This window comes from Diaporthe citri (assembly GCF_014595645.1).
Source record: "Diaporthe citri strain NFHF-8-4 chromosome Unknown scaffold_1, whole genome shotgun sequence".
Taxonomy (NCBI): Eukaryota; Fungi; Ascomycota; class Sordariomycetes; order Diaporthales; family Diaporthaceae; genus Diaporthe; species Diaporthe citri.
Genome location: NW_025064846.1, coordinates 11,714,870 through 11,737,073, shown reverse-complemented (window position 1 = coordinate 11,737,073; position 22,204 = coordinate 11,714,870). Strand labels below are relative to the sequence as shown.

Below are 22,204 nucleotides of genomic sequence, written 5' to 3'. Positions count from 1 at the left end.
TGCACGGAAGCTCCTATTAATAGGGAGCAGAGGCCTCACCCTCGTCGAAGGAAAGTTTGCCCAGAACAAGAGAGGCTCCGCCCCCAAAGACCACAATCAGTCTGTCACGCGAGGCCATCAGGACACTTCGTCAGGACTAAACATCTTGGTGCGAAACCTGAGAGATCAACACCAAACACCAAATCCACTTTTCATTTTGTTTCGCTTCATTGTTTTCACGGTCCTAATGATGTCTACCGATCGTTTTATAAGTGATGCTAATGAGGCAAGTGGCCAACACCAGAAGCAATTACCTACAACTGTTGCGATGAGTGTTAATTTAGAAATGCAGACCCAGGGTGAGGACGGCTACGAGCATGAGCTCCCAACTCCACCGAGGCGTGGCTCCCAGGGTCCACACCATCCACGCCTGGGAGCCGAGAGCATTTATCAATGTCAGGACGCCATCTCGGCAGAAGAGAGACTGATTTCGCGACAAGGAAGCATCAGGGAGATCGACGAGGCCCACACGGTCCCGTGTGTGCTCTCGGAACCTAGCCCGCCAACAGAGACAGAAAGAGCGCAGTCGCCTGCCGTATAACAGGGTACCGAGGGCACTGGGTTGGGACACCAGTTCCTTGCCAACCCGTCAGGCGACAGGCCGAAGGTTGTATTCAGCAGGAGGAAACGCAAGATGCTTTATGTGGCCGCAATTTTTCATTTACCGGCGGTGGCGCTCACACTGACCCTACTCGGACTCTATATCAGTCACACCTCATGGCGCTCACCAGGACCCACCAACAATGTACTCAACTCAATCCAATTCGCTGCTAAGATTCACGAGGCACTCGCTTTCGGTTCGATAACACAGATCGTCTTCCACAGACTGCGATACGAGCTTCTGGGCGAGCGTGGACTTTCTTTTGGACTTGTCATTGCTGCGTTCCAAATAACGTCAATCCCATATTTCTTCTCTAAGCAATTCTGGAGCCCGATGAAGGCACTTCGCCAATCACCTCTCCAAACACTCACATGCATACTCTTGCTATCTTCTCTGGTACTCGGTACGGCTCTAGGGCCTTCATCAGCTATCGTCATGATACCCAGACTAGGCTGGTCGCGGGTATCACTTGCAGCACTGGACTCATCACGGGATGGCAGAGGACAACGGGTGGCACGAGATGTGTTCATAGGCTCCAAATACTCTGACCTTTATCCTCTGAAAATCACCGTCCACAACGGTCGTCTTGACGTCTGTACTGACTGGTTCGCCTCCACTGGTGACTACTCGGCAGAGTGTCCATCCGGTGGTTGCCGAGATCTGATTGCATCGCTGACTGCCCTGTTCCTGACGCACAACGAGACAACGGCGCGTGCACAAGCACCTGTCAATCTGACAGTCTCTGCGCTGGTCGGATCACGCATTGTCACCGGTAATGGGCTTTCATGGAGCAACAATTCGCAAGAAAACACCATTGCCTACGCTACCACCCCGTCTGACTTCCTGATGTCGGCATTGAACTGGAAGAGTTCAGAGATGCAGAGCTCTGAGCTGCCTCCACCATACAGGATCGAACCGGGCCCATCCAAAGTCCGAGGCTATCAGACAGCTTCGTGGCTGCAGCCACTTGTGGTCGTTCAATGCGCTCCGAATGCGACCGACATAATTCACAGCAAGAACGTAACGCAAAACGGGAGGCCATACCCCCCGCCCAGAGTAGTTGACTTCGACACCGATGCTGTGCCCTTCTCATTTCTGAAGGGGGTTCATGAGCCCATCAACATCTCCCTGAGCACCGGTCTTCTGAATGGAATATTTGAGCGGGCATTGGCTGAGTCGACTTTTCCACGAGAGAACAAAAGTCAGGCCGCGTTCGTCAACATCGACGATCAATTGGGTTTCCATGGCTCAGTCGCCATGGTCCTGCCTAAAATATATGGAGGCCTGTTTACAAAAGTTGACCTCTGCATCGCAGAACCGAGCTGGGTCGAATCGGACATCAAGTTGGTTCAAAACGCTACGGCCAGCCCGGTACCGTGGAGTGGAATAAGTGTCGATCTCGAGGCTATGATACATGATCACTCGGCAAATGGCCGTCCACTCATGCGTCTCGAACCGGACTGGATTGATTCCCTTAATCAGAAAGTGCCCAGGGTACAACCTCATTTACAGGAAGAAAAAGTGCCACTTTTCGACTACATAGCCTCATTTTGCTCCATGGCTACGTCTAAACAGATGTGCCAGTCGATCTTCCTAGCTTCTTTCCTGGTCGACGCCATGTCCCGGTCCCATCACGTCCACCCGAGCGTGTATTTCTCCAGCAATGCGAACGGTTCTGGGAACGGGTACGAAGTCATGCGCAGCACAGCATATAATCAAGGCATCAATACCACATTGACAGACACTCTCGAAGGAAATGACCTCTTGGATGCAGACTTGTACACAAACATCCCGTTCGCGATATCAAAATATGCCTACGGCTACCGGCTGGATAACTTGACTGTCGTGTTTGCAATGGCGGTGTTGCTTTTGCATGTAGCACTTGTCCTCGCGCACGTGCTCATTGGCCTCCTCGGATCTTCTTGGTCGAGCATGGCATGGTCGGGGCTCGGCGAGCTCCTTGCCCTGGGGATTCAATCGGATCGAACACCACTTCTGGAGAACTCGGGAGCTGGAGTCTCTCGACCAAGCATCTGGAGGCTGAAGGCTTCCGTCAGAGAGCTTGAGTCTGAGAAAAGACTTCAGCTCGTTCTTTGTGTGCAGCCGCACAATGATAAACGGCACCAAGTTTGTGCGGGAGCCAGCATGGGTCTATTGCCAAAGGCAGACCAGGAGTATGGTCGACAACAGTAGTCCAGGGAGATATACGGGCTTGTGTAATACCTGTTGGATTGTATGCTGCTCATTTCAAACTATCAATTCAGATTTGTGACTGGTTGAATTATTTCGGTAGTCTTGCTTCTAGAACCCATTTTCAAAACGTCCTAGTCTTTGCCAGTAGAAGCTCAGGCCAGTGACTCCTCATATCCAAGAAACGATTTGGCTCATAGTCACAATCGCGAAGGCTTTTGCCCTTGCCGATATCTCCCACCGCTTCAATTGGAAATGACCAAAAGCCAACGGCAGCAGTTTTCATCGTGCCAGATTCTTCGGGTTTGACCTGGTCTGGCAACTTTCCACTGCCCGCCTCACATGCACCGGGCCTGAAGATCTTGTCTTCTTTGTAGTAATAGCGGTCTTGGTCCCGTACACTCAACAGGCCCATGATCCGGGCTAACCCCCTGGCACTCGGTTCGTCTTTGAATGGCTTCTGCTGCTGCGCTACCATCAACCGGTATTTGACCTGTCCGTGTGGGTGGTGTATCTTCCACGTGCGCAACAGCCTCTTCCACCGCCAGATGAGCTCACGCGGGTCTACCCTGCCCATGTAGACTCGCTGCAGCTCAGCCTCCGCACCCTCTCTTGCTTCGGGGCCAACGGACTCGTACCCCGACATTTTGATGCCATAAGGAACCATGTTCTCCGAGCCGTCGGCCGTCGGCTGGTATAGGTTCCTTCCGGACTCCACGTTGACGAACCATACCTCTTGCAGCTGCGACAGAGTCTCGACGAGCGCCTGCCGCTGGCGGATGAGCAGCAGATCCGAGCGCTTTAGATACTGGAGGTCGTTGGTACAGAAGTTCTCCAGGCTCGTTGCCAGCCTGAGCAACCCCACACCCTTCGGGTCGTACGCCTTCAGGTCCCAGAGAAAATCGATCAGCGTTTCTCTCACTGGCTCCTGCGCCTGGAATTGGATCACGTCGTGCTCGGGGTTGATGTGCAGCGTGGTCCGCTCCCCGTAGCAGTGCGGAATTGGTTTCCCATGATGTGACTGCACGCAGAAGGCCGGTATGTGGATCCGGTAAAAGTCCAGCACAACCTGCCTGGCCTCCCTGTTGACAGACAGCAGCGCATGGTCGAGCCGGCCGTCCTCCGCGAAGAGCTGATATTCAGAACCGCTGATGGGGTTCCCAAGATGGTTCTTCTTCAGATACCGCACGGGGGCGTCGGACTCTTTCTCTTTCTCCCGATACAAGCGGCAGCATATGGTGACATGGACGAGTCGCTCTCGCGGTGTGGCTTCCTCCCATATCTGGAGCCTCAGCTCCTTCGGCAGGGACGAGAACAGCGGGAAGGTCCTATCGTCCGGCACGGGCTTCAGGGTGGAGTTCAGCAAAGGAACATTGCACACCGGGGCGGAGTCCACGTCGATCTCATCCCCTCGCGGGTTGCACAATCTGGACAAGAAAGCCATACCGTGCGCTTTGACAACGGAGCTGCACTTGAAGTCTGAATCAGAGTTGCGGCAGGAAAGGATGCCCGTCCAGCACGTGTAGAGAGAAAGAGGGTGTGGTGTCCTATGCTCGCGTGTTTATCAAGGTTGGCATGTGAGACGAGCTCGTGCGGGGGAGGCGATCTGACCTCATGCTTTTGCCGAGAACGACCGTGTGCATACGCAGCTTTGCCTCTATTGACGAACGTCGCGGAGTAAACAGTCCCCAAAGTTGGAGAATGAGGATACCGAGGCTAACCAATCTTGGCTCTGGTCGACGATGTAGTCTAGTTCTTCGTGGAGCTGTAACCTTTTCTAGAAATCGGCGAAATATCGTGAGTCAAAATGCATAGGCTGCGATTTTCTATATAACCGAGAAAAAAGTCATAGCGGAGGTCCCTAGAGCCATGGTCGGATCGAGTACAAACTCAATGATTTTCCCGCGCGACATGATAAACAAAAAACAGTGGCCCTGTGACTCTGAATGCTTTCAATCTCTTCTGCCTCGCCGGAGAAACTCTAGAACTGCGTCTTTCCACATGATCTCCACGTAGGGATTATAATCTATTGACAACCCGTACCATAGCCAATACCCAATTGCGCCTTTTCTTCCGGTCCATCCCCACTGCCGGGATATCACGATTTCTGAAACATATCATTCAAGTCTCTTGGTGCTCTCTGTTGCCAGGGCCACGAGTACGGACATTGAAGTCATCAGTGCAGCAACAATGTATGCATGATCTTGGAACGCATATGGAGATCTTTACGAACTGGGAATTCGCAGAATGAAAGCTATCCAGCATTGCAAGCGATGGCACAGCGGTGGCAAAAGGTACGCCTAGCCCACGATTCGATCGTCGATTGAATAATGACGAATTACTCTCGTTATGTCTCATACGTCCGTTCAATCACCAGGCAGGCCACTTCCGAGCCAGTCTGCGCTGTGCCAGATGAATACGTTCCATCTCAGGGTCACTGAATGACAGCAGCCCGCGGCCCTCAATCACCTTCTCATCCTCACCATGACTGGGGAAATACTCTCCGTCCACCTCGCACTGCGTGTGGTTCTCTGGGACCGTGCCCTCGTCGAAGTAAGCCTTGACATGCCGGGCAACGCAGAGCGATGGCATTGCATCCGAGCAATGCCCATATCCCTTCAACTCGACGATCTGAGACCCGACAAACATGTCCCTAGCAAAGAAGGCCCCTTTGATCGGGCATATGGGGTCATAGCTGGTCGTCAATATGAGCAGCGGGTGAGCGGTCTCGACTCTCTCCTGCGGCACGAAGTCGTGCGTGCGGGGAATGATCCACCTGTGTGAGTTCAAGCTTGGATCAGCGGACCGGCGGGCCAAGGAACCGAAGAGGGACAAAAGAAAACCATTGGGAGACCACTGAAACTGGGATAATTCTTACTGTTGCCTGCCAAAGAACCCGGACATGTCGATCCTCGAGAAGAGGCTCTGGTTCGCGACGCGCACGATCTCATCAACCACGTCCTGCCGGCCCTGCGGCCAGTACCCCGGCCCGGACCTGGCGTCGTTGAACGTCACGAACCGGATGGCCTCGCCGATGCTGGCGTAATGGTCCGCGCGGCCGTGCACCATCCAGAGCTCCGTCGCGTTTCCCCCCATCCACCTCGCGAGCTGGCCCGCCACGGGGGCCCACGCCCTCCTGGGGCCGTAGAGGGTGTAGAATACCGCGTTGGTCAGGAGGTTGGGGTAGTCGAAGATGCCGTACACGGTGCTGTTGACGTACACGCTCAGGGGCTCGTCCCTGAGTCTCTCCACGCGTGACATGACCGCCTCCTGGAGCTCGTCCGCGGTGCTGCCGAATGGTGCGAGTGGGCAGCGGTCGGGCCCTGCCTTGACGCACTCGTCGAAGAATCCGTAGAGCACCTTGTCGGTGTCGCTGAATTGCTTCTGGTCGGGGTCCAGCCTCCTGTACGTGTCGTTGATGTTCGCTACCCCGTCGATCACGACCCGCTTCGAGCGCTCCGGGTACATGGTGGCGTAGGTCTGGCCCAGCGTCGTGCCGTAGCTGAAGCCCCAGTAGATCATGTCCTCCTGGCCGACGGCGTCGAGGATGGAGTTCATGTCTGCGGCCGTCTGGGGCGTGTTTACTGTGGCCACCCGTCAGCTTCAAGTGACCAGCATCGGCGGAGGTGAAAGTGTCACCTACTATACTTGGCGTGCTCCCCCATATTATCATAACAAGCGCGGGCAAAGTTCTTGTTCCAAGCATACATATCGCCAGTGTCTGAAAGGGGGCCGCTCCTAGGCATCGAGTGGGCCCGTCTAGTGGCGTCATCAGGGTAGCACTCAGCCTTGGGCTTGGACCCGTTCACGCCGCGAGGGTCGAATGACAGGATGTGGTACCCTTCGTCCAGGATTGTGTTGAGCTCGTCGCCGATCTGATAGACGAAGAAGATACCACTAGCCCCAGGACCGCCGGGGTTGATAATGAGATTCTGCGTGGCGTTCTTGGCTCGCATTCGAATCAGTGGGATGGTGAAGGCCTTTTCCTCTTCGTTCGCGTCGCTTGAGTTCGCAAAGTGGTCCATGGGCACGGTGACGTTGCTGCACTCCAGGGGGTGACCTGTGATCTCCCCGCAAGGCTCCCAAGAGACACTTTCGCCTTCATATGTGACTCGAGCTCCCTCATGGCAAGGTATGGGTCGTAGCCTGATGCGAAAATGCGGTATGAGTGTATATAGAAGGAGCAAAGATACCAAGGGCCAGGCGAGAATTCTCCATCTGAATTGACGCATTTGTCGCGTGTGGGCCGGGGAGACCAACGGGTACTTCGCATCCGCGGCGTCCACGTTGGAATGGCTCATGGGTGAGGCTAAGAGGTTGTAGAGGCTCGGGGTTCCTTGGACTAGTAGAAAACGGTGGTATTGAGAAAAGAGTAAAAAGATTCGCAAAGGATGACCTGTGGTGGGGAAGCATGTTGCAGTATTACACCTGGGCGGCGACCAGATACGCCGTCTTACTCATAGGAGCCCACGCATACCCGCTTCGCGCCCCTGCACAATGATGTCGGCTCTTGGCAACAGACGGGACCAGAATGAAATGTCTGGGCACAGTTCAGAAATCCCGCCCGGATTGCTGAGCTGATGTGTAGGCCCGATGGGATACAGAGAGGAGTCAAATGTCAAATCATCTGTAGGGCTTCCTAACATTGGCCTGGATAACGCATGGCGCAATTCACACTTCCTGCTCCCTCGCCGTCTCCAATCCGCATTGTCTATTACCGCCGTGAGATCGGTCCATCTTGCCTCCACTCCCAGCACGCACAGTCCCAGGCCGCATCGACAGCGGGATATCAGGCTGCCGGCCCTCCTGCTCAGCCAAAGCCGAAACAGTAAGAGAACTCCGCGAAGCACCCGCCCGCAGGGCTCCTGTCCGGGCCGCATGCAGCTTCCGGGTGATGATGATGCAGCTGATGATGACAACAACAGAGACGGCGGTCACGCCGAGGAAGGCCTCTAGGATCGTCCCTGCTGGAGGCTTGAGCAAAGGCGACGCACTTGAGTGTTGCGGTGATGATTGTGCCGGTGTCTGAGGAGGTGACGTTGTGACCATGATGCCTTGGCCGGCCTGTGATATCGGTACGCATGAGTCCACCATTGTGAAAACGGTCAGGTCTGGTGCGCCGGGGGTCGTCGGCCAAAAGAGGGTCAGACATGCAGGGCTCGAGGTATCGGTGCTGCGTGCATCCTACGTGTCAGTGATTCAGTAGCATCGTAGGAGACAGGGGCAGACGGACCAACACCTTGTTGCTGGCCCTGGGGTACCAGACAGACAGACCAAGTCATCATATGGAAGACATGCGGTATTGAAGACGCTGGATGAGCATGCGTGGCCAACGCAACAAGCTCGGAAGGTGCGGGAGAATCCGCATGCTGCTGGTGAAGGGCAGGTCACCGCCGTGCCTGTTCCGCCGATATCAGTCTGATGGATGCCGATCCAGGAGGACGGAGACGCATACCTTCAAACCATCCACATGTGTCGATTCCGATGGAGGCATCGTCCGGGTTGTCTAGACGGGCATCTCCGTTGAAAGGTTCCCTGGTCAATGGGAGTTGGCTGGCTGTTCCCGATTGTGGTGTTCCAGTGGTCTTGGATGCAGATAACGGGCTCCGAGCTGCCGTCGCCTGCACAATGCTGACTTTCATGACTTGCCTTGATCGAAAGCTTGCAACACAAGTTAGGAACACCTCCGAGATCGATGTTATGTTGAATCCACGTTCTGAAAAAGATTGAAAAGAACACTTGTTCTGAGAATCGACGTGTTGATAATATGAGGCGCACATCCACGACTTCACCTTGCCTCCTCTCTACGCACTCGAGCACACCAGCTTTTCCTGGTGCGATCCATGCAACGAGTACAAACTTCCGAGGACGTGAAGCGATTTGCAACCGCGCTCTGGAAGCCATCCATTGTGTGCCCTTTTTGCCGAGACAGCGTCCACATGTGCTCGACTATCGTGCTCTGTGTAGCGCTTGGGTGGGTGACTGCCGAGTCGAGGGCCGAGCTCTGTTCAACCCGAAGAGGGCACGGGGTCGCCGGATTGACGAGCTCGGAGACGTTGAATCTGGCCTGGAGTGGATCACGGGTTCCCATTGGGGCCCTTTGGATTAACACCCTGGCCATGAAGGCCGACAGGCCCTTTCACCATTGCCCATAGGATCGTGTTTGCAACATCTGGGTGAAACGATCAGTGCGGTCCCAGCGAGCGAGCGTCCCTGACAGAATCGTGTGCTGTCCCCACTTGGGACTTGCTCTCCTGGCTTCTGGGTCAAGAACAGAGCAACATGCCTCACTGAAGAACAGCTGGCTGCTGGCAATAGTCTCGAATGGTTTGGGTGAGTGAGTCTCAACGATCGAATCACGGCGTGTGGCCGATAGCTCGAGAGGCGATGTCCCTGTCCCCAGTCAGGTGCCATCTGTCGTCAGATTGCCGGTTCACCGTTGTTCCCCAAGATGAGAGCCACTGGAACGGAACGCGCCAGGTGTCGTTGCCGGACTTGACCGTGGCCCATGTGGAATGGCACGGCCGACTGGCTGCTTCCTCTGGCTTTGTGGTCGTCCGTCGTCTCCAGGAAATGTTTCAATACACTCTCAGATCTTCCTTCTTGCAGAGTCTGGAATGTCAAGTGGTCGCGCCGATCGAGTCCTGCTCCGCGTGCCCCTGTTCGGACAGCAAATGGGAAAGCTGCCAAGGCACATTGAAAGGCCCACGATGGGGCCCGCAGCGCACGCAGGCCCGCATGCACAGCATGCATGCGATGGGCCATCCGGGCAGCCGGGGGGTTTTGGACGTAGATCCCTGGAGGTCCTAGCAATACTAGCCCTTAGCACTCGTGCTATATAGAAAACCGGCATCAGAACCGGGCTCTGCCCAACGGTTAGGGTCCATCTCCAAGCCACTGCAGTGCCCTGAAATTGGACCCCTTGTTTCGTCCCATGACAAACAAGACCCTTAGGAACCCAGGGGTCCAGATCGCGCCCCAAAAACTAGCAGGCTGGTGGCACAAGAGCTGCTTTGGACTACTGCGTGTGTTAGCTCGGAATTCGCCCAGGCGGATCTGGATCTGGATCTGCCGATATGCGACATGCCAACATGGGATTCTTTCCAACAGCGACACCGCATTTCCGCAGCTCCAGGCGAAAGGGGAGAATGATGGGCAGGCGATCGACGACCTAGAAGCCGCCCTAGAAGCTCGCCCCAACTTTGTCTTGTTCCCGGCTGCAGGATCGTCGCTCATCGGCACTGGGCGCCCCACCCTCGGACAAGGATGGTGCGGATCGAGTCAGTGCTGGGAAAGGGGAGGGCAGGTTGGGCTGGCAGGTGTTGGCAGTGCCGGTTGGGAGAGCGGACAGGTTTGCTTCCCGAGGCGAGGGCGCGGGACTGGAGGGGGTTCGCAAAAATAAGGTTTCCTGAGCAACTTGGAATGATTTGAGTTCCGAGGAGGCGACCCAGGGCCGCTGAGACAGGCAGGCTCCGAGTTTTCGCCCGTTCATCTGGTTGTCCGTCCTTGTTCTGGACCTGTCTGAACCTGTGTTCTACACCATCCAGCCCAGCCCAACCCAGTCCAGTCCTGCCCATTGCTGCCCTGATCCCATCCCGCCTGGCATATAGGCTATCATGCGCTTCAGCAAGAGAGAAGTCCATGGAAGAAGCGTGTAGCAGCCCCGTCTCGCCAACGACCCATTGCTCCGAGGGGCGATGGACCTGATCGACCAGCCGAGCTGGGCACACGCTCCATCTGCGCCCGCGGCAGACCCAAGTGTGTCGGAGAACGTCCGGGAGAGAGAAACATTCAAGTACGTTCCGCCCTTGACTGCCCATCCGGCAGCCACGCCACCACCACACCGTTCCTCCCTCCATCACTTCGGCAACTCCCGCTGACGAGATCTGCAAAACCAAAAAGATACGACGACCTGGGATGGACGTCCGCGAACCTCAATGACCCGCACGACCCCGTGCCGCCCGCCACCCTCGCCTCGGCCACAGACTCGAGCCTCACCGCGTACGCGCAGCTCGCCGTACACAGGCTGACGCCAAGCGGGCCCTCATCTCGCTGTTCGACCGGGACCACCAGCATGTCGTTGCCGAGGCCACTCGCTCGTCGCCGCTGGGCGTCCGCGAGCCGGTCCGGCGCATGAGCATTACAGATGGGGAGCAGCAGCCCGGCTGCGACGCTGATGTCGGCGATGACGGCTTCTGGCTCTGCGGGACGGCTATCCCGCGGTCCTATGGCATATGCGAGCATGTCCTAGTCTCCTCGGCGGGCTCATCTGCCGACGAATTTCCAGACATGGAACACTGCTGCGGTGAGAATGACTTGCCGGTATCTGTTGTCCCTGACTTGGCGACCGACGGGCGGTTCCACACCAGGCCGTACATCCGTGGACGTCCACACAACAGATTCTACGCAGGCGTCCCCATACGGAGCCCGGGTCCAGACGGCGTGAATATCGGGGTGTACTGCGTTTTCGACAACAAACCGCGGCCGGAAGGGCTGGCAGGCGACGACATCAAGTTCATGCAGGACATGTCGCGGACGATCATGGGGTATCTCGAGTATCGGGGCTCGTACGGCAAGTACCGGAGGTCGGCGAGGATGGTGCGGGGGATGGGGAACTTCGTGGAGGGCTCAGACTCGCTCGATCCTGTCCTCGATGGGCCGACTCGTGGGCTCGCGCGCTCGAGCAAGCGGACGTCGAGGCTTTTGATCTCGGCTGACAATGCAGAGGGCGTCAGGAGGAAGGGGGAGATCCTCGCCAAGGGCGGACGGCCACCATTGCTGCCGATCCGCACCGCTGCTGTGGCTAATCTCGGGGAGGAAGAAACCCTCCTATCACCCAGCGTGCGAAGTCCAGCACTGTCGACGACGGAGGCTTCTCCGACAATCCAGGCAAGTCCGTCGTTAGGACCTCGAAGCATCACCGTGTCTGCAGCCGCAGGGTCCAAGGCCTCGTCGAGCTTGGCGCCGGATGATTCCTCGAGGTCGTCGACCCCGCGGCCCGACTCGCGGCATTCCGGAGCGAGCACGAGCACCCAGCAGCCCGCCGTCGCACAGGTCAGCTCTGCCGACCTGCAGCTGGCCGAGTCGAGCCGGGTGTTTGCGAAGGCAGCCAACATCATCCGCCAGTCTGTCGAGGTCGACGGCGTCTTGTTTCTCGACGCCACGGTGCGGTCGTTTGGTGGCTTGGTAGGACAGCAGAACGAGACTGGCGGCCGGAAGGTATCGACAGTCGGCCTGGACAATATCAGCTATCTCAGCAATGATGAGGACGCAACGAGCCAGACGCAGTCGGCGGTGAGGCGAGAGGACTACTGCAACGTCCTCGGCTACTCGACCATGCAGGGATCGACCATCGGCGGTGACAGATCACCGTGGCAATTCGAAGGTTTACGGGATCGAAACCTGCAGAGACTGCTCAGACGATACCCCCAAGGCAAGATATTTAATTTCGACGTGGACGGCAGCGTGATTCAGACGGCAACTCCCCCGCAGCCCAAGACCGCTACCCAAGGAATGCCACTGAGGCGGCCTGCCTCTCCCACTCGCCAGTGGTCTCGGGACAGTCAGGACCCAGAGGATATTCACCTAGATACCAGTTCTGCGCAGAAGAAGACAAACACACCTCAGAAGCGCTGGAGCCCTGCCCAAGCTGTGGTCAACTTGTTCCCTGGGGCGAGGAGCGTGGTCTTGATACCTCTCTGGGACGCTCAGAAGAAGCGATGGTCCGCCGGCGGTTTTATTTGGACAAGAAACCCCACTCGAGTCTTCACAACCGACGGCACAGTTACTTTCCTGCGGGTGTTTGGCCTGAGCGTGATGGCAGAGCTCTATCGGTTGAACACGAAAGCCGAGGAGACGATCAAGAGCAACATTTTAGGGTCCATATCCCACGAGCTAAGGAGCCCACTGCACGGGTTAGTCGGCGCGGTGGAATTATTGCACGACTCGAAGCTGGACAGTGTGCAGCAGAACGTCCTGAACATCATCGAGACGTCGGGCAAGACCTTGGTCGACACCATCAACCACCTGCTCGACTATAGCAAGATCAACAGCTTCATCGAGAACGACCGCGCGGACAAGAAGGAAAGCGTGTTGGGCAAGGTGAACGCCAACCCCGGGGAGCGTTCTGAGCAGGGCAAGACGAGGAGCCAGACGTTGCCGGTCGAGCTGGACTGCCTGGTCGAGGAAGTTGTCGAGAGCGTGCTTGCTGGATACAGCCACGAGAGAATATCCGCTCAACGTTCACTCCGCGACGACCTCGACTACACCAAGTACAAAGACGCGATTGCACAACGTCCGGCACCGGGCCACGCGGACTCCGCCCAAGAACGCGTGCAGATATTCCTTGACATCGAAAGGTCGACCTCCTGGAGGTTCAACACCCACCCAGGGGCATTCAGGAGGATCGTGATGAACCTATTCGGCAACTCTCTGAAATTCACCCGGTCTGGCTTCATCAAGGTGAGCCTCACGCAGGAAGCAGCCAAGCCATACCAGCACAATGTCGGGGCCACCATATTGCTCACTGTCTCGGACTCGGGCAAGGGCATCAGTGAGGACTACATCCAGAATCACCTGTTCACCCCGTTCTGCCAGGAAGACAATTTCGCCCCAGGGACAGGCCTGGGTTTAAGTCTGGTGAGGCAAATCACTGTGAATTTAGGGGGTGAGATCAAGGTCGCCAGCCAGGTTGGGCGAGGCACAACCATCACCGTCTCGCTGCCGCTGCCATTCACAGGAGATGGGCCAGTCCCAGGAGACCCAACAGGATTCGGAGAGGCCGTGCAAATGCTCAGAGGCCGCAAGGTTCTGCTGCGAGGGTTCGACATGCCGGAAGCTGATGAAGGCCGGACTATCCCCAGCGGCCTGCACGACGCGGGCAAGCTCGTCGAATCCCAGGCGCACTTCCTCGAGAGCACGTGCCGCGACTGGCTGTCCATGGAGGTCCTAGACAGCAAAGGAAGCCAGCAGCAGCCGGACCTGATCATCCACCACGACTCGAACGTGTCCTTCAGCGACGGGGAGCGTATCGCGGGCGAGGTCCAGTGCCCCGTCTTCTTCGTGTGCGAGGCCGTCGTGGCCACCCGCAATTTCTCGTACAACCTGCCCGACGCCGCCAGCCGCATCCGCACCTTCGACTTCTTCGCGCCCCCCTTCGGCCCCCGCAAGCTCGCGCGCGCGCTCGTCCACCTCCTCGGTATGTGGAGGACCAAGCAGGAGCAGGCGGCGCAGCACATCGTGCCGCACCACACGACGTCTGTGGACGTCCTGCCGACGTCGGCGACCAAGGGCACACAGGTTGATAGTGTGAGCAGGGACGCCCGAGTTGTCCCTGAGCGCGGGGCAACGGAGGGCCACGGCGTCACGGTCGTCACGTCCAAGCGTGCGACTGTGGTGGCCAACAAGGCACCGCCAAGAACGGCAGCCGAGACGGACCCCACGCCGCTGCCGACGCCGCCCGAGGAGTCGACGCTCGGCGGCGCTGTGACTGCGACTACACCGGTTGTGGAGAGGACAAACCCAATGGAGACCATAGCCAAGCCGGCATCTGTCCTCATCGTGGACGACAATGCTATCAACCTCAAGGTGAGTGCACAGTCACGTCCGTATGGTCCCTGTCAACAAGCGAGACTGACCGAACCCTATTCAGATCTTATCAGCATACATGAAGAAACTAAAGCGCCCCTACGTGACCGCCATCAACGGCCTCGAGTCGTCCGAGATGTACGCCCACTGCCCGTCCGACTACTGCTGCATCCTCACCGACATCTCGATGCCCATCATGGACGGCCTGGAGTCGGCGCGGCGGATCCGCCAGCACGAGAGGGCCAACCGGCTGGAGCAGACTCCCATCATCGCCCTGACGGGCCTGGCGGGCGCGGGGATCCAGCAGGACGCGGTGGCCAGCGGGGTTGATATGTTCCTGACGAGGCCGGTGACGCTGAAGAGGTTGGTTGAGGCGCTGGAATCGGTGGGGTTGGATTGTAAGGCCTCGTAGTCGTCGGCAAAGACTTTTATCAGAAAGGCTTGGAGTTTTGGGTGCCTAGGTGTTGCCACGAATGGACGAGCGGTTCTTTCTGTGGTGGTGACTGGTTTTGCTTGTGGCGTTGTTGGTATGGAACGGGCCAGGAGGGGAGGGAAGTAGTGAGGTGACGACTTCAGGGATCCGGCGGGAGGCATTCATGAGAGATGTATAGGGGGAAGGGGATTGATGGTTTATGCAGGTCGGGTTCACATGAGATTGCATCGTCAGCTGCACATCTTATTCCAATTGAGGCTATTATGCCCCAGGACATTTTCAATACCTAAATACCTCATGATTCAAATAAATTACTTGCTTATATCAATTTGACATCTTCCTGCGTCTAACCGCGTCACATTCGCCTTTTTTAAGCCCATTAAAAACACGAAGATGTTGATTGAGGAACATTATTGACACTTGACTCCCCTGGGCCGAAGAGAAACCATCAACGATCATATTGAAAACTACTTGTGCAACGACATTTGGACGGCGGAGTTGAGACAATTTCAGACAACCCTTTCTCTCTTCAATTCGTCCTCCATCATCTGCAGAGCTTCATCGCGATGTTTTTCCATGTCGATATCGATAATGAAGTCCCACCTTGACATGAACGATTTCGATGTCTCCGGGTCCAGCTCATGAACCCTTATCAACATGTCTCCCGTGGCCCGACTTGACTCAACGATGCGTTGGGTACGAGGACGACGAGCCTGGTCATATGCCTTTAATGCAGTGATCGCCTCCGCCGGCGTTTTTGCACGGCTGAGCAATGTAGAAAGAATGAGGCTGTCCTCGATAGACATGCCACCGCCAGACCCCTGCCAAGGTGTTGTTGAATGGGCAGCGTCACCCGTAACGCAGACCGGGCCAGAAACATAAGTATCGGCGTTGGGGTGTTCCCAAAGATACAATGCTTCGTGCTCGGGATGGTTGCAAAGCAGATGTGGCTTGGTCAGTATGAGTATCATACACATGCTCAGTGAACTCACCTCATTGACAGCATTACTGAGATGGGGTGGCCAATCCTGAACCAGCTTTGTGATCTCGTCTGAACCCACAGTACGTTTCCATTGGTCCAATGATCCATGCTCGGCGTCACTGTCGTGAGAAGTAATGGCGAATTGCACAAGCTGACCGCCGCTCAAAATGTTGTGCATCAAGAAAGCAGCTCGACCAGCCCATCCGTACTCGCAGGCATCCTCGAGGTCGATGAGCTCCTCACCGAGGATCGCCTGAGCTTTGTCGGATGGCTGGAGCGTCACGAGGAACCAAGCGCCGCTGTTTCGGGGGGACGATGCGGGATCGTCCTCGCCCCAGGACAAACTTCCGAACGATGCTATGGATGCCATCGGCACCGATGAGAATATCGCACTCGTGTGTTGTCCCGTCGGTGAAATAGACGGTAAGACCACCGTCTTGGTCGATCTTTTGCAGCTTCTTGGAGGCATGCATGCGGTCTTCGGGGATATCAGCAAGCAATGCCCGCAACAATTGGACGCGATGCACGATGCTCGTGAGACGCTCTCCCTGAGCTGCTTCATCGACTTCATCAGCCATGCTTTCTGCGCCGTCTTCTCCTTGTGCCAACATGAACTTGACACCTTTCATGGGTACAGCGCCAGCTTGGTCAAGGCATTGCTCCGCCGAAGGGCCGATGACCCTCAGGGCAGCTTGTGCGTTTCGGGCGATTCCGATGGCCATACCCGCCTCCTTGAATTCAGGGGCGGTCTCAAAGATGTGCACATCTAGGTGGGGTGACTTGATGAGGCCATGAATCAGAGAAGGCTCCTGCCAGGCCGCCGCCAATGATGGCAACTCTGATAGATGGAGCCATGGCGATGCTTAGGCTCTCGTTCTCGATTGACTTGACCTTCCAGGTTCTGGCTCTCGGAAAGGTCGGAGTCGTCAACGATTTGAAGAACGTAATGCAAAGAGCTCGGTCAAGGACCTTTATGGAGACTTTTCGGAAGCAGAGGAGCCCCATTCAGTTAGATGAGAAGTCAGCGATGCGGTTGGGTACTTTTTTCAATGTAAATGTCAGATCACCGGATGTTGGCTCGAAGAAGCCTGTCCCGAGTGAAGTCCGAGCAAATTTGATACACGTCCGTGTAGATCATAGGCACCAATGATATCATCGAGATGGGCAAAGATAATATAATTGCGTGTTACCGTACGTGAAGCAACCGATCAGCCGAGATCGACCATGAAACGCAAGCAAGTAACGACGCGAGCGATGTGTAAAATCTGCCAAGAAAACATTCTTGAACCAATTGCACGCGTGACGGAAGTAGTGAAATGCTGACTATATTTATGAACCCTCATGATAGTGATGTAGAAAAGTAGCACTTGGAGTTGTAAGGAGTAATCCATGGAAACAGCAATAATGAATCGCGCAGTCGTGGAAGTAAAGGAATAAGACATCGTTTTTTGCTCAAGGATCCTCAAACAAGCCTCGACCAATCCATTTCTCGGTGGCACTCTATAATCGTCCTTCTTTCCCATTCCTGAACCTCAGCACATCAAGCACCGGGACGGTGTGCGCAGTAGACGAGCCCTTGTGGTGGCTTTTCATCGAATCCCATCACTTCTTGCAATCTGTTCATCAGACTGATTCTCGTTCAGGTTGCTGAAATACTCGTCGAATTTCCGAGACTCCACTATCACTTCATCAAGAAGACCATAATCCAGCGTCGTCTTGCGGAACTTGGCGAGCTGCCGCGCCGTGGTGATGATGTTGCGTATCTGACGGCCGTTGAGTTCATGATTGGCCAGCTCATCGAGAGAGTCGCGGATTTCCTGATAGTCGATATGATGCATGTCATTCTGTGAATTGCGCCTGAGTGAGTTCGCGGCTGCAGTAGAAGAGCCCCCATTGTGCTCCCTTCCGACGTCCTTGCCACCGCCAGGAACATGGGTATCCTCCAAGTGGTTGATGAAGCCCCTCCAGATCTTCCGTCTTTGACCTATGGTAAGCTTCTCGTAGTGCAGAGACAACAGAATTCGTGACTTGAAAGCTTCGTCAAAGGTCCCAACGCGGTTTGTTGTCAGGATCAAGATTCCCTCGTAGTATTCCAGCACACGCAAGAAGACAGACACCAACGCGTTGCGCTCCAGATTGTCGAGGCTTCGTTGCTCTAGGAAGACCTCGGCCTCGTCAATCAGTACAACGCAGCCCCAGGTTTTGCCAAGATACAACACCGATTCGAGGTATTTCTCGACCTGCTCTGGCTTGGTGCCAATGTCTCCACAAGTCACGCAAAACAGCGGCTTCTGCGCAATCTCAGCCACGCTCTCAGCCGTGAAGGTCTTGCCGGTTCCCGGCCCCCCGTGCAGCAGGATGATCAGGGCCGTTTCCTTTGCGGTGGATAAGGTCAGCGCCTTTTTCACTTTCAATCTGGTGGCTGACCAGGGCTTGGATCAGTTCTTTGGCCTTTGCATTGATCACAAGATTTTCGAAGGACTTCTTGTTCCACTCGACATCCGTTATATAATCAACATCTAGATCAACTACTTTCGGATTAGTATTGACTCTTAGTTCCTCGTTTCGTCTTCATCATATTGCTTACCCCACTTCTTGCTCCTCAGATTGTACCCCGGGATGGTGTCAGGAAAGAGATAGATGTAAGGGCGGGACGGCGGCGTCTCTGAAGCCATGTCTTCGACGCTCATCCTCCCTCTGGTCTCACCATCGTCTTCGTGCTCGTCATCGTCGCTGTCATCACTTTCATCACTGTAATCGCTACCCTTTTCGTACAAGAGCTTGAATTTGTTGGAGTCGCTGTGGAGTTGCTTGTATACTTGGAAGTCCACCATAAATCGCTCACCATTCTGAACCATCACCGTCAGCTGAGAGTGCATTCCATGGAGAGTAAGACTGCTTACCGTGAAAAGGCCTTCTTCGCCTGTATGTGATACTAGGTTGCGATGTCGGCAGGTCCAAAACGTCTTGCCTCTGGTCTCCAGTTGAAGTCTTGTTTTTTCATCAGCAAATCTCAAAGGGTACACACCAAGCTTTGATATATCCACCTCCTGTTCTAAAGAGGATGCTTTGAACTTGATCTCTCTGGATCGTTTGTCACGCAGAAATTCGCCGTTGAATCTGTAGCTCCAAACATCGACACCCCATGTTGTTGAGAACTCTCCTTTGGAACCCTCCATGTTGTTATAACCCACTTCCACCATTTGTGAGCTGTCCCAGTAGAGTATGGGCGGTGACCTCTGGAAGACTTCTGATGAAGTTACCGCGGCCTTTGTCTTGCCTTTTTCCTTCCAGACAAGCACATCTCCGGGGCAAAGGAGGAATGGCATAGTCCTCAAAGTTACAACCCCATTCTCAAGGTGGAGCTTGGCCTCATCATACTTCTCATCGTAGTTCGTATCGATCCAGGAGGTCAAGGTACGCATGACGTCTTGATGAGGATGACTTAGTTGGTGCAAAGCGGCTGTTGATCGGCATGTGTACCAGAAAATGTAAGGCGCGCTAATCGGTGCTCGCACGTTGAATTTGGGAAACTTCTTCAAGAATTCAGACTGAGACATTAAGAATTCCTGCAGCGCTTCTATCATCCGCTGTGAATGGAGGTGGATCTGTTCATGGTAGTGTATGGGATCCGGTGGTGGCTCCTTCTTTGCCAATGCTCTTCGTAGTCCGGGCATCAAAGATGACTCGGAATACAATCGAGAAATGGTGAAGTCAAGGCCAGACTGTTGCACATATTCCTGAACGTTGCTGACTGGTAGAAAGGCTTTCAGGCGGAAATTTTCACGTCCAAAGCCAGGGGCCCACACTGGCTTGTCGAGAAATGCCTGTGGTGGATGACCGAGGGGCTGTGGGATCATATGGATAATCTTCCAGCTTCCGCTAGTAGCCTGAGAATTCTGAAGAGACTGGTCTTCAGGATTGAGAGATGTGGCACGGTGTACGAGTTGACGATGTGGGAGATTTTCAGGGCAATCTGCCGCTGAACCGTTACTTGTCCCCTTGGTCCCAGCTGTTGGGCTTTCGTGGGTGACAGCGTCCATAGCTTTGATCTGAAAGATATCCGAGGACCTCTTCTCTGATGCGCGTTGGAATGGTGATTTCTGGCGAGGCGTTTGGCGGAACAAGACCTCCTCGGCCGAAATTTGAGGTCTTGAGTATGTTCCAAATGAAAGAGGCTGCTGTTCCTTTGGCGTAAACTTTGATCCTTCGATGAATCTGGGGCTGCTATTCTCGAGGTCTGCGGGCTCATCAATCTGGAAGTGTCTCTTGAAGAACAAAATCAGAATCCTCTCCTGTAAAAAGTCGCTCGCAGATGTCTCGTCCCGCGAAATTGTGATGTGCTTCCAGATTCGCACCGAGTTCAATTTCTTGTGCTTGCTCTTGTGCTTCCCAATGTCTCCTTTTCTTTCACCATGAATTGTATCTGATCCAGACAGTTCAGATGCTGGGGAATCCCGGCCATCCACTTCTTTAGTGGTGTCGCCTGTTTGGATCCGTGCTCGTATTTCGTTCTGTAACCTCGAAATCAATTGACCGTTGTCATTTATCGCTAAACCCCTCCGATGAACTTCGTACTTCGCAATTCTCAGATCAATTCCCTCAAACGCTTTGGCCGCTCGAGGTAGTGTTGTACCGGCGAATCTCCTGTGTAGTTTAACCAATCTTCCTATGTCAAAGCCGGTGCGCAACAACGACTTCGGATTGATCGATTCAAGCAGCGAGTGAACTCCACTAACTTGAAGCAAATCCTCTACAAATTGACTACTCACGTGCCCTTCTGCTTGCTGCTGGATGCTTTGTCGGATTCTATCGACCAAGTCCTTCCGGATCAATTGAAGTTGGAAAGAAATCTTAGCGTCGAAACATGGCCCGTCGTCTGCATCAAGGCTGAAAACGAATGCGAGAATTAGGATGTTCGGCAAACTATCCAACACGGCTAAGATGAATCCATTGAAAAACTTGTGTATCGCCTCTTGGCTCTTAGTTGTTGATTTCTTCAGGAATTCATCGAATGCAGATGTCAAATCAAAATCTCGGTTGATAGTCGTGTTCACCAACCGCGATAGTATGACTCCGTTAGGAGAAACCAAATAAGATACGGAGTAGGGAAAGTCGTTCCGTTGGAAAGGGTCGACATAACTAGGGGGCATCTCTCATTTTGGAGGTTCAGAGGAGACTCTTCGCCCGACACTGTGAGAGCGGTGGGAGTGGATGGCAATTGAAACACATGTTGATCGTGAGAAGGGAAAACACAAGAACTGGCGCCCATTTCAAAGGTCGCAATGGAAGTGTAAGCTCCAGGTTTCGATGATGAACACGTGTCAGAAGGGCTCTGGTGGAATGGTCCCCAGGCAGCATCTCCTGCTGCGCCATCAGCTGAGCATGCTTGTGTTGCCAAAGCCACCGCCACTGCTACTCAGAATGCACTAGGCACACACAAGAGGGGTCGGGGCTCACAGGTATTGGGCTACGCGCATCCTTGTAGCGCTACACAACATGGAGGGGTCGATCATCGCCAGTAGCAATGCCTTGCACGTCAACTGTTGATTTTCTCCCTTTTTTCCATTTCAAAAGTAAGTTGCCTGAGGTGGAAATGCACTCAATCTCGACCGCGGGTCGATGGCCGAGGTTCTGAGAAGAACACTCGAGCTTGACCTCATCCAACCAAGCCTTTTGTCAAACAGTGAGGCAACTCAGTATCAGCGGGTTCCATTATGGCTTCCTCAGTGGTGAATCCAGTCACCGATGCGACGCGAGAGTGGTACATCCCATCACCAGCTACTAGCACGAGGTTCGTGTTTCCCAATTTGTTCTGTACGGATCTGAAACCTAAAAGAGACTGAAAAAGATTTCTCAATTAATTAACGTGTGCCTGTGGTCTAGTGTTTTGGAAGCCGCATTTGAGGGTGCGGCTCTGCAATTCTCGAAGCAAGCCGAGAATCACAGACAAGAATTCCAGGACATCAAGAAGCGCAACAAGTTTGAAGATGTCCAGCGGGCTATTCAGGACTGCAACACTCGCTACGAGGCTCGCAAGCCTGACTCAAAAGCTCTCAAATGGTTGCGACAGCTATCCGAGAAGGTGGTTTTCTACGAAGGTGTGGTGGACGTGCTTATCCAGCAACACCCAGAAGCAGTATCTTTGATTTGGGGGGGCATCAAGTTGATTTTATTGGTAAGCGTCTCACGAATGGGGAAGAGTGGCCCGATGAAAATTGACAAAATATTACCAGGGAGTCATAAATCATGAGAAGACAGTCAAAGGCCTAGCTAAAGCTCTGACTCAAATTGCAGATGCGCTGCCGCGGGTGAAAGTCCGTTCTTCCCTGTTCCCAACAGACCGGATGGAAGCCGCAGTGTCAAAGCTGTG

The 22,204-nt window shown here is 54.7% G+C and overlaps 8 protein-coding genes across 8 annotated transcripts; 3 read left to right on the top strand and 5 right to left on the bottom strand.

The window, feature by feature from the left end:
• Window positions 1-1,075: 1,075 nt before the first annotated feature.
• On the top strand, window positions 1,076-2,833 carry INS49_003045 (uncharacterized protein; the record flags this gene model as incomplete). Its single annotated transcript, XM_043163843.1, has 1 exon — window positions 1,076-2,833. One exon carries the CDS (start codon window positions 1,076-1,078, stop codon window positions 2,831-2,833), a length of 1,758 nt encoding a protein of 585 aa, XP_043032349.1.
• Window positions 2,834-2,954: 121 nt separating this feature from the next.
• INS49_003044 (uncharacterized protein) lies at window positions 2,955-4,274 on the bottom strand (the record flags this gene model as incomplete). The annotated part of the gene is made up of 1 exon (XM_043163842.1): window positions 2,955-4,274. The coding sequence occupies one exon, from the start codon at window positions 4,272-4,274 to the stop codon at window positions 2,955-2,957; it is 1,320 nt and encodes a 439-aa protein (XP_043032348.1).
• Window positions 4,275-5,200: 926 nt separating this feature from the next.
• Window positions 5,201-6,855, bottom strand: INS49_003043 (uncharacterized protein; the record flags this gene model as incomplete). Its single annotated transcript, XM_043163841.1, has 3 exons — window positions 5,201-5,606; window positions 5,709-6,414; window positions 6,474-6,855. The coding sequence occupies 3 exons, from the start codon at window positions 6,853-6,855 to the stop codon at window positions 5,201-5,203; spliced, it is 1,494 nt and encodes a 497-aa protein (XP_043032347.1).
• Window positions 6,856-7,501: 646 nt separating this feature from the next.
• INS49_003042 (uncharacterized protein) lies at window positions 7,502-8,472 on the bottom strand (the record flags this gene model as incomplete). The annotated part of the gene is made up of 3 exons (XM_043163840.1): window positions 7,502-8,014; window positions 8,105-8,229; window positions 8,286-8,472. 3 exons carry the CDS (start codon window positions 8,470-8,472, stop codon window positions 7,502-7,504), a joined length of 825 nt encoding a protein of 274 aa, XP_043032346.1.
• Window positions 8,473-10,527: 2,055 nt separating this feature from the next.
• On the top strand, window positions 10,528-15,232 carry INS49_003041 (uncharacterized protein; the record flags this gene model as incomplete). The annotated part of the gene is made up of 5 exons (XM_043163839.1): window positions 10,528-10,625; window positions 10,733-10,847; window positions 10,868-14,416; window positions 14,481-14,814; window positions 15,225-15,232. 5 exons carry the CDS (start codon window positions 10,528-10,530, stop codon window positions 15,230-15,232), a joined length of 4,104 nt encoding a protein of 1,367 aa, XP_043032345.1.
• Window positions 15,233-15,358: 126 nt separating this feature from the next.
• INS49_003040 (uncharacterized protein) lies at window positions 15,359-16,553 on the bottom strand (the record flags this gene model as incomplete). Its single annotated transcript, XM_043163838.1, has 3 exons — window positions 15,359-15,799; window positions 15,842-16,130; window positions 16,177-16,553. The coding sequence occupies 3 exons, from the start codon at window positions 16,551-16,553 to the stop codon at window positions 15,359-15,361; spliced, it is 1,107 nt and encodes a 368-aa protein (XP_043032344.1).
• Window positions 16,554-17,420: 867 nt separating this feature from the next.
• On the bottom strand, window positions 17,421-19,256 carry INS49_003039 (uncharacterized protein; the record flags this gene model as incomplete). Its single annotated transcript, XM_043163837.1, has 4 exons — window positions 17,421-18,206; window positions 18,259-18,359; window positions 18,419-18,680; window positions 18,735-19,256. 4 exons carry the CDS (start codon window positions 19,254-19,256, stop codon window positions 17,421-17,423), a joined length of 1,671 nt encoding a protein of 556 aa, XP_043032343.1.
• Window positions 19,257-21,548: 2,292 nt separating this feature from the next.
• On the top strand, window positions 21,549-22,077 carry INS49_003038 (uncharacterized protein; the record flags this gene model as incomplete). Its single annotated transcript, XM_043163836.1, has 3 exons — window positions 21,549-21,625; window positions 21,718-22,009; window positions 22,072-22,077. The coding sequence occupies 3 exons, from the start codon at window positions 21,549-21,551 to the stop codon at window positions 22,075-22,077; spliced, it is 375 nt and encodes a 124-aa protein (XP_043032342.1).
• Between the last annotated feature and the right edge of the window lie 127 nt (window positions 22,078-22,204).